The 21044-nt window shown below is 40.6% G+C and overlaps 1 protein-coding gene across 2 annotated transcripts in view; it reads right to left on the bottom strand.

The window, feature by feature from the left end:
* The window catches only part of PPA2 (inorganic pyrophosphatase 2), an 80410-nt gene extending 59812 nt beyond the window's left edge, over positions 1–20598 (bottom strand). The window contains exons 1-3 of one of the 2 annotated variants that reach the window (XM_040626205.1): positions 20386–20597; positions 6964–7028; positions 5031–5075 (exon numbers count right to left, since the gene is read on the bottom strand). In XM_040626205.1, coding sequence (XP_040482139.1) covers positions 5031–5075; positions 6964–7028; positions 20386–20560 — 285 coding nt within the window. In that variant the 5' untranslated portion in view covers positions 20561–20597. Of the gene's footprint in view, positions 1–5030; positions 5076–6963; positions 7029–20385 lie in introns of both variants that reach the window. The other variant, XM_040626206.1, reaches the window with a different exon arrangement.
* Positions 20599–21044: the final 446 nt, after the last annotated feature.

Here is a 21044-nt window from a genome sequence, read left to right on the forward strand (position 1 = left end):
AAAAAAAAAAAAAAAAAGATAATTTTTAAAATTTTACCTATCTTTTATCACTTATCTCGTGTGCAAGAATGCTATAGTTTCTTTCCCTATAAAAATGTGTGGAGACTACACCATACATCTGCATATGCCTTAAGTTTCTTCTGAAAAATTAGAGAAGTTGTCTAAAACACAGCAGGACTTAAGCCATCACGTCACACGAACACTACTACTACACTACTAACACTACAGTGTTAGAAGTTACTGTATTTCTGGTTGCTGCATTTCACCTTCGCGGTGCAGGGACAGAACTAGAATGGAGTCAGGAAACTTGTTTCAATTTTTTATTTTCCAACTAAAATAGAAGTGAGACACAGGGTCCATCATGTAAGCTAAAGTCTCACTTTTCCATCTATAAAGTGTAATAACCTCTGTCCTACTCACCACACAAGGTTGTGATAAAGATCAATTATATAATTTAAATGAAAATACACAAAAAATTATGAAGTAAAATATTTTGAAAGTCACAAAGCATTATTTGAAGACAAGTTATAACGATCATAATGTAAAATTAAGGCTACTGGCATAGGTTAAGTATCAAGTTTAAAAACAGTTAGACTGATGCCTTTCTACACTTAGCTTGCTTACCTAAGATTTCTGATTCCCTAAAGTTACAAAGGACCACTGCTTCTTTTAATCATTTTTGAACTTTGCAGAGTGTTTAAAGCAAAAGAGACTCTAGGTCAATGGTGAGTAAAAATGAGTGCCTACAGGACTTAGGAACATAAGTCTATAATTTCCTACAGTTTGGGCCTTACAAAGAGAAATCTCAAGGTTAAAGTTGACTTGCATGCCATTTCGGTATCAGTGACTAACAACCTACCATAGGAAAGCAACAGTGCGACACCAAGTGTGGCCAAGAACCAGAGCTAATCTGCAAGCTGATTGTTACTGGTTCACTTACAACATTTATAGCAATTTGATGGAGTCATTTTTAGGTCTGTTGAACTTTAAATTACACTTTCCTAATAATTCATTTTTACTGTATTTTTTTAAAGTAGCAATTCACAACAGAGCAGAAATAAACCAAAAAACTAATCCTTTAGCACAGATCATTTGAGAAAGCAGTGATTAAAAATACTTATTCTCAATTGTGACACGTGTCAAAATCACCAGAAAAGCTTTGATCAATTAAGGAAAAAAAAAGATTTCCTAGAACGCACCTCCCACATATTTGAATTCAATAGTTTCGGTATGGAGCCAGGGCACTGCTTATTTTTAAAAGCTCTGCAAGCAATTTTAATACGCAGCCAGAGTTGCAAACCTGTGGCTTACAGCACTGCTAACCAGTATCTGGGGGCTTAGTGATCCATGTATGCTATTAATTCAAAGAATGCCATTTACACAATTAAATACAAATATAAAGTGAGCCACAAAAGTAATGACGGTTAAGTTTTTCTAGTTAAGACTGACGTTTACCAATGACAGAAATGCGCATCCATGATGAGATAAAGAACAAAGCCAAGCATGAATTCCCAACAACTGCTCCATAGAAGTATGTCTCATACCTATCTTAGCAACCTTATACACAGCCTTGCTGTTATGTTTCATCTTCTATGCTCTTTTATGAGGTACCCCAGCACCTGTTTAAATATGTCTCAAATAGCTGTTAAAAAGAAAAACCTAAGTAAATGGCAGATGTTCACATAATTTATTCATCCCTGAAAGCCTGGCTATAAGAGAACAAATGCATACAGATGAATCCTCAGAGGTGACAGAGAAGACCAAGCTAGTCACAACTGTTTTACACGATGACACCTACCAAAACCACTCACACAGACTTGAAATAGGCCAAAAGAACAAAAGATAAGGTTTGAATTTTAAGCCTGCAAACCATCTCTCCTTCATCACTTGTTCCTGATCTCTGAAGAGCAAATCTCCAGCCTGCTTTTCTTCTCTCCAGCTAAAACGCATATTACCTGTAATTTTTTAAAGCCAATGTTAGTCTGGTTATCCTACGACTACTGTTAATTATAAACCAGTAATGGTCTGTTGAAATTTACGGGAAAATCAGAAAGATTCGAGGGGACACATTTCAAGTGAGAAAGCCGGATACGAGCAAGAACCATTTACCTCCTCCTTTAGGTGTTCTCTCTCTCTCCATTTTTCCCTTCTATTTTTATTGCAAAAGACAAAAAGAAAAACTCTTAAGATATGAAAAAAGTCAGTAAATTTGATATACTTTGGGAAAACATGGGAGGAAATCAACCTTCTTTCCTCTAACTCTTAAAAGATCAAATAAACTTTGGATTTGATACTATTAGCAAAGGCAACAAAAGCAAAAATAAACAAGTGAGAACATCAGACTAAAATCCTTCTGCACAGCAAAGGAAACAATTAACATAAAAAGGTAACCTATAAATGGGAAAAAATATTTGTAAGTCATATATCTGATAAGGATTAATATCCAAAACACAAAGAACTCATGCAACTCAATAGAAGAAAAAATCTGATTAAGAAATAGGCAGAGGTGGCCCCTGGGTGGCTCAGTCAGTTAAGGGACTGACTTGGTTTCTGCTGAGGTCATGATCTCAGGGTCCTGAGACAGCCCAGTGAGCGGGCTCCACGCTCAGCAGGGAGTCTGCTTGCAACTCTCCCTCTGCCCCTCCCACCACGTGAGCTCATGCATACATGCTCTCTCTCTCAAATAAATAATCTTTAAAAAAAATGGGTAGAAGAATTGGACAGTTTTCCAAGAGACACACAGTCAAAAGATACATGAAAAGGTGCTCAACACCACAAATCAGAGAAATGCAAATCAAAACCACAATGAGATATCACCTCACATCTGCTGGAATAGCTGTCATCATCAAAAGACATGAAATAAAAGTGTTGGTGAGAATGTGAAAAAAAGGGAAAAAGGGAATGCTTGTGCATAGTTGGTGGGAATGTAAACTGCTACAGTCACTACAGAAAACAATATGACAGTTTTTCAAAAAAATAAAAACAAAGCTATCACATGATCCAGCAATCCCACTTCTGGATATTTATCCAAAGTAAATGAGGGGTGCCTGGGTGGCTCAGTAGGTTAAGTATCTGCCTTCAGCTCAGGTCATGATCCCAGGGTCCTGGGATTGAGCTCAACATGGGGCTCCCTGCTCAGTGGGGAGTCTGCTTCTCCCTCTCCCTCTGCCTGCTACTCCCCCTGCTTTTGCTCTCTCTCTACTCTCTCTGACAAATAAATAAAATAAAATAAAATAAAATAAAATAAAATAAAATAAAATAAAATAAAATAAAAAAAACAATGAATATCTGCACTCTCATGCTCATTGCAGCATTATTCGCAATTGCCAAGATACAGAAACAATCTAAACGTCCATCAATGGATGAAAAGATAAAGATACAATGGAATATTATTCAGCCATGAGAAAGGAGGAAACCTGCCATTTGTGACAACATGGGTGGACTGTTAGGGCATTATTCTCATTGAAATAAGCCAAAAAGAGAAAGACAAATACTGCACTGTACCACTTATATCTGGAATTCTAGGAAGGAAGGAAGGAAGGAAGGAAGGAAGGAAGGAAGGAAGGAAGGAAGGAAGGAAGAGGGAGGGGCCAAACTCATAGAAACAGAGAGTAGAAAAGTTGTTGCCAAGGGCTTGGGGTTAGAAAAAATGGGAGAGAATTATAAATAAATAAACACACAAACTACAGACTCAATCAGGCAGTCTCTGACATATGAACCATGTTCTAAGAATTAAAATTTTAAGTTGGCTCTATGGACTCAGAATACATTTTTCCCGCTGGGAAAAAAAAAAACCAAAGAACTATTTCCAGGTTAATACACAAAGTCTCCAGGAACCTATAAAGCCTCGAAGCCCTCAGTACCTATTCACCCCCATCGAGGGCAGCGGTTCTCAAACTTCAATGTGTATAGAATGCCCTGAAACACTTGTTAAATATGTGGACTAACCAGTCCCCATCAAGCAGTAAGCCCTGGCATCTGAAATTTTAACAAGTGTTCTACGTTATTCCAACATAGATGGTTTAAAGACTATTTTAACAGACACCGATTTAAGAAAATACAATATGGATGGCAGGCAAAGGTGGCAGGGATTAAACGGTGCTCACAGCTATTTTTGGAGGTAGATTCAAAGGCTGGGGTCATAAGCTTCAGTTGGAGTAGAGAAAAAATGGAAATAAGGTTGAAGGGAAAAGAAGGCTGAGGAAGGTGGCAGGAAAAACTGTCTGGCATCAGCAAGATAAAAAGGCATCAACAGCATGAGATGGGATGACAGGCATCAATCAAATGTTCTGGTCCTAAGTCAAGGACTATTAAAGGTTTGACAGTCACATATTTAAAAGATATATTTAGAACACATTTATTTTAGCGTATAGTTGGTTTAACTTTTTTTTCTCCTCTATCCCCAAAAGACTTGTTTCTGAATTCTAAAACAGCCTCTCAAACCACCTTTTCCCTTAGAATAAAAAAATGATAAACTGACCAATTTTCATAAAGTACCTTTACTTTAGACTATCTACCATGATAAATAACTCACTACTAAAATCTGGGTTCATTTCCTGATTCTCTCTGGTTCTTCACGTATAAAACGAAATGGTAAGGAGGTTCCTAGAATAGTCAGACTCATAAACAGAAAGTAGAATAGTAGTTAGCAGGGGCTGGGCGGAGCAGGGCATGGAGAGTTAGTGTTTACTGGGTGGAGTTTCAGTTTGGGAAGATGAAGAAGTTCTGGCGATGAATGGTGGTGATGGCTGCACATGTGAAAGTACTTAATTACACTGAATTGTACACTTTAAAAATCGCGCAATAAATGGTTAATTTTATGTATATTTTATCACAAGAAAAAAAAGTGAAACAGTAAGATCATCCCTAGCTGCCTAAAACAGATACTAGAAGAAAAAAACCATCAGAACGCACACAAAAATCTTGTAGGGGGGGAAGCTTTAGAAGCACTTTACAAACACAAACTATCATCAAGGTCTTTAATGGACAACAGAAGTGACTCACAAAAATAAAAACCTTTAGAGATATACCTCATATTCATCATTTCGTGCTCTCTTTGTAGGAATGCCATTTTCCTATAAAAGAAAAGATGGTATTTATAATTGTAATATTTCAGCAAAGAACACAGCTGCATCGCAAAGCAATGAAAGTAAGCCTGCTACGGAAACACCCACTGCGGAGGCTGTCCGGAAACCTGAGGCCACAGAGCACCTACCAAACGCCCGTGCCTTTGCTCTCAGCATTTGCACCCCCAGTGCATGAGCATTAAACTGTTTCATAAAATAAATTATCAGAAAAGCTAAATCTCTTTCAAGTATATTTTCCTAGTTTTTACAAAATGAACAAAGGCTCTGTTCGGTCTTTAAGGAAAGACTGTCAGTTTCCAGTGATTACACTTAAAACAGTCATTTCATTATTGAAATGAAACTCTCGGGAGCGTGACTAACAAGCCATGAAAGCACTCACTGCACCTCCTGCCTGTACATTCCACCAAGGTGTGATTACTCTGCCTCCATCAAGCACCTTCAAATTCAAACAGAGTATGTGATCGGTCGGGAAGAAAAATTACGCCATTCACAAATGCTCACACTTATATGTAACTTTTACACACCAAAAAAACCACTAATGAAGGAAACAAAACAGAAAAATGATTATTCCAAGTAGGCCTTGAAACATTTTTCTGTTCCTAAAATACCACATCCCAAAGTATAAGGTGCAACCGTTATGGCTGAGGATGGGGGAAACCTATCCACACAACCACTGTGTGTGCCAATCTCCACATGCCCAGAATTCACTGGCTTAGCCTGTTATATTTTGCCTTGCCCCAGTCTCAACTTTGCCTAAGCCCAGTCTCACATTCCCCAAACCACATTCTCCTTAGGCAGAATATCATTCCCACTGGGATGTGTCTAGTCCACTTTGTTCCAGCTCCACCCCTACTTACTCCATGATTCCCCAAAATATTAATATTATTATTTTGCTAAGTAAACAGTTTTGTCATGGTATACTCCCACATGAAGAAGCACCGACCAACCCCTCCTTTCATTACCCTATTTTAAGGTTTATAGCACTTAACATTATTGATTGACTTGTTTTCTGTCTGTCTGTCTCCTCCAGTCGAGCACAAACTAGATCTCGTACCTACCCTGCTCACCACTGCGACCCTAGTGCCTGGAATGCTGTCTAGCTCATAACGCTGCAATGATTGTTTACCGAAAGAAAAAATTAATAAATGAATAAATGAATGCATCCACTTTTGGCCAAAAGCAAGGAGAGGTGTTGGGAGACATGAGATATTTGGGTTGGACGGTTCTTTGGCAAAAACAAAACAAAACAAAACACATGCGTGCGTGGGCACGCGCACACACACACACAGTAAAAAGGTAGGTCTTTCTGCCCTATCTTTGGCTTTCTTCTGTCTCCAGGTTATATGACCTCCTGTCCTGTAGCTGAATACTACTTAGAAGTAAGAGCTGGAAGGATTACACAACAGCAATTAAGAATGCAACCTCTGGAGTTAGAGCACCTAAATTCATATCCCACCTCCTCCAACAGACAGATTTGTGATCATGGGCGAAGCACTGAACCTCATTAACAAAATAAGGGTAATAACAGTAGCCCTAGCCGTACCCAGATAATGCAAGTCAAGCTCTGAGGACAGTGTCTGGATAAGCGCTATGGGCATTCAATAAACCTTCACTGTTATTCTCCCTGGTGCCATCATATTGACAGTCCAGGCCTCTGAAGGGCTGGGAGGCAGCACAAATCCCACATCAGTGGTCCATAATCTTCGTCCTGGAAGGATCCTACTCTCATACTAATTCTAATTCATGAAGGAGGCTTACAACTCTGTTGTCCTTCTTGACTTCTAACTGCATTCTTTCCTTTCGAGATGCTTCCAAAAAAACATTTTGTTATATTAGAAGTATGTATTTTCACCCCCAAAGCAAGTTAAAACAATACCTCTGTTGAGTCCACCTTCAGAGGAATATCATGAAAGGGGGAAATGTAGTGACCAGCTACATTCTCTGCAAAGGGAAAAAACAAAAACAAAAATAAAAATACAGAATTAAAGCAATTGACTATCCTGTCCTCTTCAGAACAATTATACCCTTATCCACTTTTAAACTTTTTAAAAAAGTGTTTAAAGATTTTTCAAATTAACCTTTTTAACTCCAAATTTAAAGTTTAATTCAACTTTTAAAATTTGCCCCAATATGATGACCAAAGAGGATATATACCAAATAAACTATATTTTGGTTTGCCAAAATAATTTACAGCTGACTCCTGAACAGCATTAAATTTGAACTGCGTGGATCCACTTATAATTTTTTTTAGATACAATGTAGTACAGTAAATGTATTTTCTCTCCCTTATGATTTTCTTAATAACATATCTTTTCTCTAGCTTACTTTACTGTAAGAACACAGTACATGATACATATAACATATAAAAATGTGTGTTAATCGACTGTTTTGCTATTGGTAAGGCTCCTGGTCAACATAAGCTATTAGTAGTTAAGGTTTTAAGGAGTCAGTTGTGCACAGATCTTCCACTATATGGTGGGCAGGTGCCCCTAACCCTGTCTTGTTCAAGGGTCAACTGTACTTATCTCTGTAGCTTAAAACATCCAAAGCAGAAAATATCTAAAATTGACTAACATCCAAATATGAAAAATCTCACTTCTGAAAAGAGATTCGTTAATAAGTGACTGGATTAAAACTGATATCAATTTCCCCAGGAGAAACCTCACAACAGAATTCCCAATTTCTGTCTATAATTCACACGAACAAAGATGTAAAGGTCCTACCCAAATAGAAGAAAAGAAACAAATCACTGGTTTCCACTCAGTGATAAGGATGTTTATATTAAGGTAAGCTTAAAATAAAAATGAATTTTGATAACAGAAACTACCTTATCTTCATTGTATACTGAAATGCGTATTTTAAATACTTTTAAAAGCATATATCATTTAAATAAAATACAACAACTTAATATGCACTTTATTGGAACATATCTGTTTCCAAAAGCTGGGCTTAATACAGCCATAAATTTTTTTCAGTTTATAATTTCCTAAGTCAGGGTATGTTTCATTTCTGGCCTGCTACCTCTTTGGCATACTTTTCAAATTTAGACTTTAAAAATATTTTAACAAAATAAAACATGGACTGGCTGACAGCCCAATAGCAATGAGTACACTCAGCACCCAAATGTTGGTTTCCAAGTACCATTCTCCAACAAAAAAGAACTAGGGCTTCTTAAAGAAGGGGCTGATTCTAAGGCTGGGACAAAATATACCAGCTCAACCTGACGGATCCTGTAATACCAACAACCGACCAAGTGCTGAAGGAAACAAAAGGCTGGCGGTACGTGAAAAGGAAATGGAGCCAACCTGTATGAGCTCCCAAAGGCCAAAGCTGGAACAAACTGAGCAACAGATAACAGACTATTTGATTATAAGCCAAGGCATAAAATAAATATACATGAGACCACACTGATACAAATGATTGTATAAATAAATAAATGAGGGAGAAGAGACAAACCTTCCTTACAGAAAAATTCCAAGCAATATTTATAGATATCTCCCCTCCAAGAAGTAAAGCTTCTACCCTCTCCCCGAGTGTAGACTGGACTTAATGCTCACTTCCAAGGAATAGAACATAAAGGGAAAACAGTAACATTACAGTAGAGAATCTTGGCAAACAGTACCCTTAGCCAAGTGATCAAGGTTAACATCACCAGCGAAGAGTCATGCCGACATCATGTACCCCCTGATATGCTGTGATGAGAAGGGTACTGCAGTTCTGTCGTATTTTTCCCCCAAACCCATAACCCCAGTCTCATCACAAGAAAGACAACCGATACATCCAAACTGAGGGACATTCTACACAATACCTACCCAATACTCTTCAAGAAAAGTCTCAAGCTCATAAAACAAACTAGGAAATACTGAGAAATTGTGGGACTGGAGGAGAGTAAGGAAATATAATGATTAAGTGCAATGTGGTACCTTGAACTGGATCCTAGAACAGAAAAATGACATTAGTGGACAAACTAGTGATCCCCAAATAAAATCTGGAGTTAATAGTAGGTACCAATGTTGGCTTCTTAGTTCTAACAAATGTACATTGGTAATGAGAGATGTTAACATTAGGGGAAGTTTGGTAAGAAAAATATCGGAATTCTGTACTATCTTTGCAACTTCACCAAATCTAAAATTATTTTTGAAAAAAGTTTATTTAAACAAACAAAAACAAGCCATGCTTCAGCCCGCTAAAATTAGAAGCATATAACTTAATAATGGCCCTCACTCCACCAAAATTGTATTTCTTCTTCTCATGCTGTGTAGGTTTTCCTTAGCACCTATTACTGAAGTTCTTGAAGGAAGGAGTTTTTGTTGTTTGCTTGTTTGTTCTGCTATACTCCCCACTGGGTCCCCAGCATCCAGGAAGTCCCTAGCACTCAGTACGCATTCGATAAATATATCTCTAATACTATTTCATTTTTCCCTCCAAACAGTTCACGCAATTTTTCTTTTCCCACTTTAGCCAAGGTAACTCCTAAAGGACCCACTCACAGGGTAGGATAAAGAAGAGAAAGAGCACATAAATGGCAAAGTATATACAATCTTGCTATGATCTACAAAGTTCTTTTTCATTAGTTAAAACAATTCGCCTTAAAAAAATAACCTTTTGCATACTAGATCAAACTTGAAATTCTCTGCCTGAATTTAAAATCATCTAGGAGCAACACAAGAACAAAATTATCAGTTTGTTGCATGATTATTTACTTTTCTATAACTAATACAGATAATTAAGAGGGTAACATTTATTTTCTATTAAGATAAGGCAGTGGGAATTGAAAATGATACAGCACTTTGGAAAATAGTTGGGATTTTCTTATAAAGTTAAACATCTGACCCAGGAATCCTATTAAGTATTTGACCAAGAGAAACGAAAACTAATGTTTACAGGAAAATTTCTAAGTGAATGTTGATAGGTGGCTTTATTCAAAATCATCAAAAACTGGAAGCAAACTAAATATACAAACAGTAAATGGATAAATGAATTCTGCTACACCCATATACTGGTATTTTGCTCAATGATATATTAGTACCCAATAAAAAAGAATGAACTATTGATACACACAACAAAATGGATAAATCTAAAATGTATCATGCCAAGTGAAAAAAGCTAGACTCAAACAATTCCATTTGGATGACATCCTGGAAAAGGCAAGACAACAGGCACAAAGAGCAGATCAGTGACTGCCAGGAGTTAAGGACAGAGGGTAAAGGTGACTCAGGACAGACCCCAAGGAAACTGTTCAGGAGCGATGGATTGTTGTCTTGATCGTGATGGTGTTTAAATGAATCTATATTCTATCAAAACTCCCAACTGCTCACAAAAAAAGACTCAATTTTACTGTATATAATTTTAAAAATAAATATGAAGCAAAAATATAGGTTAAGAAAAACAGGCATTAAAGTATAAATGTAAGCTCTTGTCCCAATGAACAGTCACAAATCTGTGATTATTTTCTCAGCTTTAAGTCACAAAGATAAGGTAGTTCTGAGAAAAATACAATCCTTTGGAAGATTATGTCAATTATTACATTTGGAACCTATCACCATGATGGGAATTAACAATAATCTCAGCTCTAAGAATTCAGGCAACTGCACAAACCAGGGAACTTCGTTATTAAAATTAAGGAAGTAAGAAAATTTAATAGAATAGTTGGGCTGCCTTTGTAATTAAGAATAAATGATACCTCTAGCACATTGATTTGGTATTAAATTTCTCCAAAGCTCCAACACTTTTGTTAACTGGGGACAAGCCCCAACCAACTTACTAAGATTTAGGATGAAAGCATGTTACTCAAGCCTGAGGAAAAAAATAAGGCCAGCCTAAGCTGTGATTACTAAAACCTAAAGATCTATGAAGTGTGCTGAGGTATCTATCTCTTTAAATCAGGATCTAAACATGATATTCAAAGATTATGGTAATGCCAACATATGGGTTTAAGTTGTTATCTAATTGGCATCTTGGAAAGTAAAAAGGGTATTAGTGAGTGAGTGCTCTGATTCAGATGACCAATACCTACTAGAAGCCATCTGGATCACCAAATAGTATAGATAAAAATGTACTGATGAAAAAAGAATAGAAAGAATTATATCTGCAACAATAAAAATAAAAGACGGCTTTAGATGTCAGATAATGATAATGCTTTGATGGGCAATATACCTAAAACTCATACAGAGGAATGAATACAGAGACCAAGAGCCTGACTTCTAGTTACTGAGCTAGATAAAGTCACTCAATTTCTCTGAAACTTGATTTTCTCAATTTTTTTCCAATTAGCAATATGTAATTTAGTTTGTAAAAGGTAATGTATTAGATGCCAGAATACAAAAGTGCTAAAAAGCGAGCTATGCCCACAGCCAAGACAGGGCAAGTACTACATCCCCCACAGCAGCAGCATCCAGTAAGTGCAAAGACAAAGGAGTCCTCCTGGCAGATCAGAAAGCTCATCCTTGACCTAATGCAGAAAGGGAGGAGGAGAACCCATGAAGCCTTCTAGGGTCAGTGCTATTATCATGCTAGCATGCTCCGTATGAACAGTGTTGAGCCTCTCTACACGTAGAGGTAAAGACAGGTGCTATCTATCGTGATGCTTGTATTTTACAGACGAGCCACGGACAGATGTGGTCCATGCAGCAAGCACTGCAGCCAGCCACGCGTGCCACTGTCAAGATGACAGAACTGAAGCACAGCGGCATACACAGCCCTTTCTCAGAGCCTCAGAATAAACCAGGGACAAATCCTGAGTTAGAACATTAATTGAAGCTGAGACTGGTTGTGTCTTTAGATTTGAAACCAAGTTGTTGCTGCCAATTTGCTTTTTAAAATACCTATTTTGCTGTTTAAACAAAGCAATGTATGTACATGGTTCAAAGTCTCCACCTCTCTGCAATCCAGATCCACTGTCAGAGAAAAATTTTTCACCTTTAACGTACTTGAGGTCTAATGATTATCTACATCTCTCCAAATAATGTATTTGTATGTTTAGTTTTTACCTTATCAATTTTAGAAATTATCTACTGATTCCAATTCTAAGAGATAAGTTTAGTTCATTTGCCCGCCAACCTATTCCTCTTAAATTCTCTACTGACCAATCTTAACACTTTATAGCTTTACTCCTTGTTCCACCAAACACATATAGTATTTGACCATACTAACTGGCTTCTTACTTCAGTCCCCTCATCCTTCTCTCCCCTAATTTTTATCTTCTGCACTTTTATTTTTACATTTCAAGACTGGTAAGTGTTCTATAATCATACTGAATTTTCTATGCTCTATTAGTATATTTCCAAAATTTTTCTAAGGATAGGAAAAACTTGGGAGTGTTTGTTAAAACAGGTCTCTGGACCTCCCATACCTAGGGAATCAGAATCTTAAGAGAAATCTGGATATCTAGATTTTTAGCAAGCACTCACAAACACTTCTTACACTGAAGTAAGTTTGAGAAGCATTGTCTACGTACTGATTTTTGGCCAAGTATAATGTTATAATTAAATTCCCTCTCCTGTTCAGCTTCTGTTTTGACTTGTGCTTCTAATTATGTTTCTTCCATTGTCAGTCATAATCATATCTATAAATTATTCAAATGCCTCACAGATTCCACAAAGACTATGGAATTCTCTCTATACACAAACAGCTCCCTTTGGAAATCCCTAACCTCTTGCTGCAATATGGACTGGATGATTTTTTTGGCATCCTAAGACTTTGCTTCTTTGGTCTCCAGCTCAGATCTGTTTTCTGGATCCCATGCATTCATCTTTTTTGGTTTACTTACTTATTTTGCGGGAGCATATCCCTAACTTGTGTTCTGTAAGAAAGGATGCGTATGAGGTAAATCTCCCAAGTCCTTCAAGGTCTGAAACGTCCTTATTTGGTCTTCACCCTACATTGATAGTTGCCTGGGTAAATTCTAGGAGGAAAGTTATTTTTTCTCAGAATTCTAAAGGCTTTACGCATTCATTTGTGCTCAGGAGTCAAATACGAGTTTGATTCTTATTCCTTCTCAGGTGACCTGGTCTCCCTCCCTCCCCTGCCCCATGCTCCAGGACTTTCAGGATCTTCTTTATAAAAGCCTCAGTTTTCTGAGATTTTGCAATATGTCTGAGACTCAGAACACTAGGGTCCTTAAATTCTTAGTTCTCTTCTACTATCTCTTTGATGATTACCTCTCCGTTCTTCCTGGCACTCCTATTAGTCAAATACTGGACTTCCTAGATTAAATCTCCATGTCTCCTCTACCTCATTTTTCTGTCTTTGACATTTTGTTCTACTTTCTGATAGATTTCTTTACCTTATATTCCAACTTCTCCGGTAGATTTCTCTACCTTATAGTCTACCTTATATTCTAACTTTTCTGTATTAGTTTTCCAGGACTGACATAACAAATGATCACAAACTTGGTGGTTTAAAACAAAAGAACACCATTTGTCCACTACACCTTCTACTCAGTTCTTTGTCTTTACAATTACAATATTTTAATATGTCTGTAATTATGTTTTCTTCATTGCCTCCTCTTCCCTTGGATAGAGAGTTTCTAAAATCTCAGAGGACACTCATCGGACTTTTTAAAAGTCAAATTCTCTTCTTTTTTTTGTATTTAATTTATAAGATTTCCTTAAATTCATTCACTCGATATTTATTGAATACCTAAGTCCTGGGTATACAAATTCCCTGTTCTTATGGAATTTATATTCTAGTGGGGGGGCAGGTATAGAAGCAATGAGTATGAAGATGTTCTTACTATACTGGGTACAGTAAGCACCATAAAGGAAAAGAAATGAGAGCAAGAAAGGAATATGAATAAGGGAAAGGATAAAATTTAAATGGAAAGGACAGGGAAGATCTCACTGATGGGTAACACCTTCAGCACAGACCTAAATAAAGTGAGGAAGCAGGTCAAGCAGATATCTAGGGAGGAACACTGCAAGGAGGCCAGGATGGCTGGAACACACTGATCAAAAGGAAGAGTGGCAGGCGACGAATTCACACAGGAAGTCCAGTATTAGTCACACAGGACCTTGTATACTGTGGTGAATATTGGAAATTTATCTTGAGCGAAATGAAAAGCCACTGAGGTTTGGAGCAGAGCCTAGACATGATGACTTACATTTAAAAGGACCAAGGTGGGGCGCCTGGGTGGCTCAGTCATTTTTGGCCCAGGGTGTGATCCCAGGGTCCTGGGATCAAGCACCACACTGGGCTCCCTGCTCTGCTGGGAGCCTGCTTCTTCCTCTCCCACTCCCCCTGCCTGTGTTCCCTCTCTCACTGGCTGTCTCTATCTCTGTCGAATAAATAAATAAAATCTTTTTAAAAAATAAATAAATAAAAGGACCGAGGTGACTTCTGTGTGGAAAGCAGACTACAGGGGGACCAGGGTGGCAGCGGGGGGAAGAATCAGGAAGCTACTACAATTGGTCAGGTGGAAAATAGATCAAGCGGCAAGAGTGGGAGTGGAGGGAAATAACTGTCTTTTGGATACATTTCAAAAACACAGCTGAAGGGAGAAACTACTGAATTAGAAGTGGGGCTAGGAGTAAGAAAGGCACCAAGAACATCTGCTGAGTTATTGGTTACCGACGTGAGGACAGAAAGAAACAACCCAATGGGCAGAGGAATCTGGAGTTCTGTACATGGTAACCTTGAGATGTGTCTGAGATATCTAGGTGGGAAGACAGAATATGTTTATTGGATGTGTCAATCTCGAGTTCAAGAGATTCAGGCTGCTGCAAATGTGGGAGGCACAGATGATTACCTAAAGCTATGGGACTGAAAAAGGTCACTTAGAGCAACAGCTACAGTCAGCAAACTTTGGCCCATGGCCTGTTTTTATTTGTGTAAATAAACTTTTCTTACTGTCTCTGGTTGCTTTCGTGCTACAAAGGTGGAGTTAAGTAGTTGTGCCAGAGACGCTATGGCCTGCAAAGCCTGCTATTTACTCATCGGGGCCCTTTATGGAAAGCATCAGTCAACCCCTGCCCTAGAGAGAGAACAGATAGAGAAGGCTAAGTACTGAGCCCTGGGGCATTTCAAAAGTCCCGCAGAACAGACTGCTGGAGAAGCCATCCAAATAAGAGTGCTGTCCCAGACACAAAAAGAAAATGTTTTGAGAAGACAAAGTGATCGACTGAAAAGCTGTTATTTCACGTGAGACGAGAACTTAAAACTGATCACTGTATTTGTCCCATGCAAGTCGCCTTTCGACAAAAGCAGTCTGGTAGAGGAGTAGCGATGGTAGTAGGAGGGAAAGCCTGACTGAAGGTGATCCTTGACAATTTGGCTGGTACGTAAGGATAAGAGACTACAAAGACTCACGTGTACACGGGAAAGCCTTGTTGAAGGGTCAACTTCCCGTGGAGACACAGGGTAAGAAGTTGGTAGTACACTGGGGGCTTCCTAAGTGAAAATGCAGAGGGCTCTGCTAGGGCACCATCAGGCTGTTCTTTGTCCCTCCACTTTCTTCAATTTCTGTAGATGACACCAGCCCATTCCACAAGCCCCAAGACTCCATGATAAAGATCTGCGTGCTATTCCATAATAAAACTTACATCAACCCCCCAGTGTTAAGCTCCACATCCCGCTCTCACGCTCTCTCCTATCGGACTTCAACACACCCACAACCGCTGTGAGGTTCTGCACAGCAGTCTGGCTTCTTCGTATACCACAGACCCCTCAGCACATATAATACGCTGGGGCATCCTTCACGCTGTTTCATCAATAACCACACCTCTAACTGTGTTTCATGTTCTATAAATATTTTTGAAATCTCCAGCTCTGATGGGTCCTTCTTATTTGTTGTTTTAGGATTATCCTTTTTTATTCACTTAATACCACTGTAATAGGGCATTCACTAGGAGGAAGATCAGACAAAGAACGGTAATCACCCTGCCATCTTGTCTCGGTACTTCACTCTGTCGAAAAAAATAAACTAACGAATTCTTTCAGGCCCATCAATACATACGGACATGACCAAACAGTGTCAAAACCTTCCCTTCAACTAGACTGAAATGAGATTTTTATTCTACTATTTTGTAAAGTACCTATGTTTTTCTCTCATAACAGCAAGTTGTATTAGGACGAAAGTTTAGTAATGGTATTAGCAAGTGAGAAAACCGAATGGAGTAGAAAACTGTATTTGATAACATGTGTATACACCAAATAGCTACATGTATGCCAAGTACCATCACACTACCACATACTATTACCAAAACCATTTATAGAGATTCTTACTGGACACTTCAGCAATGATAAACACCAAATAAATACAAGTAATTTTTTAATATTCACACAATAACCATTATGTCCTATATGTTCTCTATATAATTCAAACTCTATGATATGAGCCAACTTAAAAAAAGGTTACAAGAACTCATATATTTAAGACTCAAACACATATTGTGTGGATTATTCACAGGAAATTTTATTAAGTCCAAATATATGGTATGGTCACTGGCAGATTCCATCACCTACTCCTCAAATGATGTACTTGAAAGAATAAAACCTACAGTAATTTCAACTTAAGCATATGCTATGAATGATAAAACAAATTCATTGTTAAAGAACTGTATGATTCATTCTTATTCTAAATAAAAGCAACCTGAAGTACCTACAGCACAGTGACTCTAACTGAATTAGTCACCCACCCCACAGTAACAAAAATGCAAACTATGAAAAGCATAGCTTCTACTCATCTTTCATAAAATGTAAAAAAAAACAAAAAAAGTGATTTTGTGTGTGTGTGTGAGAGAGAGAGAGAGAGAGTAGGGGAAGGGCAGAGGGACAGAGAGACAATCTTAAGCAGGGCTCCATCTCAAGACCAGGACCTGAGCCAGTATCAATGTTATCAAGAGTCAGAGGCTCAACGGACTGAGCTACCCAGGTGCCCCATGAATTTTCAAGTTATTAACAAAATAAATGCATGCAGGCTATCAAAGGAATACTGACATGCAGTGCTGTCTTTGGTCCACATAAACAAGTCTAACTTCATTATGATTTCACAATTCAAAGGACTGCAGGGCTGCACAGTGACCCAGTCAGCTGAGCCTCTGACTCTTAATTTGGGCTCAGTCATGACCTCAGGGTTGTAAGACTGAGTCCTGCCTGGGGCTCCACACTCAGCAGGGAATCTGTTTGTCCCCCGTTATTTTCACCCTTCACGGAATATGACAAGAATTTTGGTCTTATATCTTGAAGCAAAAGGAAAAAAGAAATTACATATAACAAATATTTACCATGCACCATGTGTGAGACACTGATAATCTTACACATCTGATCTCATTTAACTGCCACAGCAATTCCATTATATCGTTAGTACAATCCCTATTTTGCAGATGGAGAAATTGAGCTGAGGAATGTCAACTGATGCCCAAGAGAGTCAAGCGAGGCCTACAATCTAAGTGTTTTGACTACTAGTCTAGAACTGTTTCTTTGACACACTTGCTTTTGGAAGTTTCAGAAATCACCTCACCCAGCGCCTCCCCAACTGAATTCCATGAAAGTCTAGAGGCACTAAGATGTGAACAAATGTTCTGAGAAATAAGGGCTCTGAGGATCAGAAGTTTAAGACAAGTTAGTTTATATCAGCACTTCCCAGAACCTGAATATGCACACTGTGACCCCAAGAAGGTGATATAATGGGAGGTGTTCTGCTCATTTATTAAACCATGAGGCGCTTTGTTCAAAGAAAACCTAATAATATACTATGATATGCTTGTGTTCAACTCAGTACAGTTTGGAAAATGACCATCCAGTCCAATCTCCTCTTTCCATGGTTCGATAAACTGAGATACTGGTAAGTTAAATGCCTCAGTCAAGGCCACACAGAAAGTTAATAAAGGGCCAGGGCTGGTACCAAGGGGACCTGATGACTCCTGCCAGGATGCTCCTTCCCCTATATCATTCCATCTCACTTCAGTACTGTTTCTACAAAGTTCAACACTAATTAAAAGGGAAAAAAAGTATTAAACCTATCATTTATTCTGATTCTTCTGAATGGCAGTACAGAGAACCATTTACAGAAACGAAGCTCAAAAATGGTCTACCTCCCAGTGCAGAAGTATTTTAGAGAATTGGGATATATTTGGAAATGTGGGAAATGATTCCACTGTAATAATGCTGAACAACATTTTTCAGCCAAGTAGTGCTACACTCATGTTTTTCTTTGAAGTACAACTACACGCTAGCACTGCATGTAGACACCGCCAACGCTCAAAATATCTAATTTGAGACCATCTTTATAAGAAGCAGTTTGTTCACTGTTTTCCTCTTCCTCCCTTACCCTAAAGGGGCTTCCTTTCACTCTGTCCTACCCTTGCCAGCAAGCAGTCAACAGTCCTGGACCAAGGACGCCACCTGGCGTTTGAGACCAGGAACTGTTTAAACTGACAGACCCCTCAGCATCTTACTACCTGGTCCCTCCCCCAACCACACTCTTCCAATTCTTGCCCATTTACCTCAGGAAAACCTTTTCTTTTCTATCATTTACCCTAACGCAGTGAAAAAAGCCACTTTTGGCATTCTAGTTACAGACAAATCCTGAGTCTGAATACACTTGTAGCTAAAGAAACAAACCACAGTGTAAGGCCAAGATAGCCTTGGAAATGCCCTAACAGAGAATGCTACTCGTGCAGCGCCTTCAAGGAAGGTCAGCACCAAGGAGGACCCTGAAGATCGCTGCTGGGTCAACTGCATTATTTCACAGCCAAAAACACCCTGTAAGAAATGGAGGAATCCCCTGCCCAAGTAACAGAGAGAGCTTACGGCAGACACAGGGTGAAGGCCTAGGAGTCGCCACCTCAAAGCCAATGCTCTGCCAACTACCCCCCACAGCCCAGGCTCCTCCAGACTTTTTTTCTCAGTTAACATTCAAGTAAAATATTTTTCAGTGTTTTTATATTTTCCCTTAATTGCCTATATTGACATTATGACTCTCTTGAGAGCAGGGCCCATAACTAAAATCTCCTCAGTGCCACGTCTAACTGTGTCTAGCACATTTCATAAATATTGATTGACTTCCTTGGTCTATTATTACCGTACTTGTTGCAAATCTAGAATATTTTCACCATGTTATGCATTAAGACAAGCTTGTATCGACTCAAAAACCTAACTGCCACTTCATAACACTCTTTCTATAGAAAACTGTGCCCCAAATCATCCCATCATACATAACCTTTTGGAACACAATCCACTCAGAACTTTGGAACGTCTTCCTCTCCACCTGGTGAGTCTTGACGAAACAAGGATGCATCATAATACAAAAACTATACTAACTCAGTTTTCTCTCCCCTAAAATAGTCTTCGACCCTCAGTTCATGGAAGACACGTGTCAACGTCTCCTACATTCCAGGTATCAGTAACGGGTCTTACTGATAATCACTTATATTGTAGACGCTCTAATCACTCTGTACACACTGTACCCCGAAATGCTTACGGCCCTGTTGAACACGTAAGAAAACCCACGGCGTAGCCGGCTGAGAACTCCCGCGGCTCACGAAGCTCGGAGCCCACAAAAGCCGGACTGGAGCTGAGCGCCGCAAGCCTCCCGGGCTGGCGCTCCTGAGAGACGCGCGGTAGGCCGAGGCCGAAGGTGCTACTCGCCTCCGCAGTCCGTGAGGCACGAGGGCAGCGCAACCAAGCCCCCTGGTCTCACCTCACAGTGAAATACGTGGTGCAAAGAAAAATGAGGCTAAATCACGGGCAGCGGGGTCGTTTCCGACCCAGCCGGGTGCCCAGCAACCCGCTCGCCCGCGGGGGCCTGCTCCACGTGAGGACGGGAGACCGGCGCCTGCAGCCAGCAGGCTCCTGACCGAACACCGCCTTCAAGGCGCAAACTCGTGAATACAAATTCACGCTTCTGGGAGATCCTCCGCCGGAGGCCCCCAGCCCACCCCCAAAACACCCGCTGGACTGGGCGTCTCCAAACTTCTCCGCCTTTCCAACGGCGGGCGTCCCTCCCTGGGGGGAGCCGGGAGAGCCGGCCGGCTGCGGACTCTGCCCTTCCCGGCACAGCTCCGTCCCGGGAACCCCGGGCCGCCGCAGGGCCTCGCCGAAGGCCGCCGGCGGGGGAGGGCGGTTGGCCGCACCCGGGCCGCCGCCTGCTGCCCGTCCCCCTGCGTCTCTGCGCTCGGCGCGGGGGCGCTCAGTCCGCCGCCCCCTCGCCGGCAGCTCCGGTGGCTCGGCGCGGGCCCCGCGGCTGCTCGGCCACCACCGCAAAGCCGAAGGGCGGAGGCAGGAGGCCGCGCGGACAGCACAGGCCCCACCGCGACCTTCCCCGGTGCGCCGCCCGCCGGGGGCCCCTCGAGCTACTTACTGAAGAAGAGGCGGTAACTGGGGGAGTACGGCTGGCCGCGCTCCTCGGTGCGGTAGAAGGCCATGGCGCGGTGCGGCCCAGGCCCTGCACCCCTTCCCCGGGACAGGAACGCGGCAGCGGGGGGCGCCGTGCGCCAGCCCCAGCCGGTGCGCAGGAGCGGCAGCAGCGCGCGCATGGCGGCCACGGCTGTCGGGCTCGGCGCGGGGCGGTGCTGGGGACCCTGGCCCAGCCGCGCGCGGGTGCCCCCTGCTGGCCGGAGCCAAGAGTCCCGCCGGGGCTCGGATTCAGATCTCCGGCCGGCCGTCTCTGGCCAGCCCTGGGGACTTGGATCCGCGGAAACAGAGCGCCCAGCAAATCGCCAGGGACGCGCGCGGAGTGGACGCTGTGTCCAAAGCGAGGCAAGGGTTCAAAGATGAACAAGAGAACATCCACCACCCCTGGCTCACGGCCACTTATTAATGCATATATACATTAATTCCTTCACTTATCCAGTCGATATTTACTATCATATTATTTTTATTATAATGATATAAAATTGAGTGTTATTCTGCGCCAGGCACTGCTCTAGATCCTGTCCAAAGTAGAAGACAAGCATTACACACACAGAAACATCATGATAAGGCATGATCAGACGTCCTTGTTAAGATTTGACCTTGACA

The sequence above is a fragment of the Ursus maritimus genome, unplaced genomic scaffold, assembly GCF_017311325.1.
Source record: "Ursus maritimus isolate PB19 unplaced genomic scaffold, ASM1731132v1 scaffold_11, whole genome shotgun sequence".
Classification (NCBI taxonomy): Eukaryota; Metazoa; Chordata; class Mammalia; order Carnivora; family Ursidae; genus Ursus; species Ursus maritimus.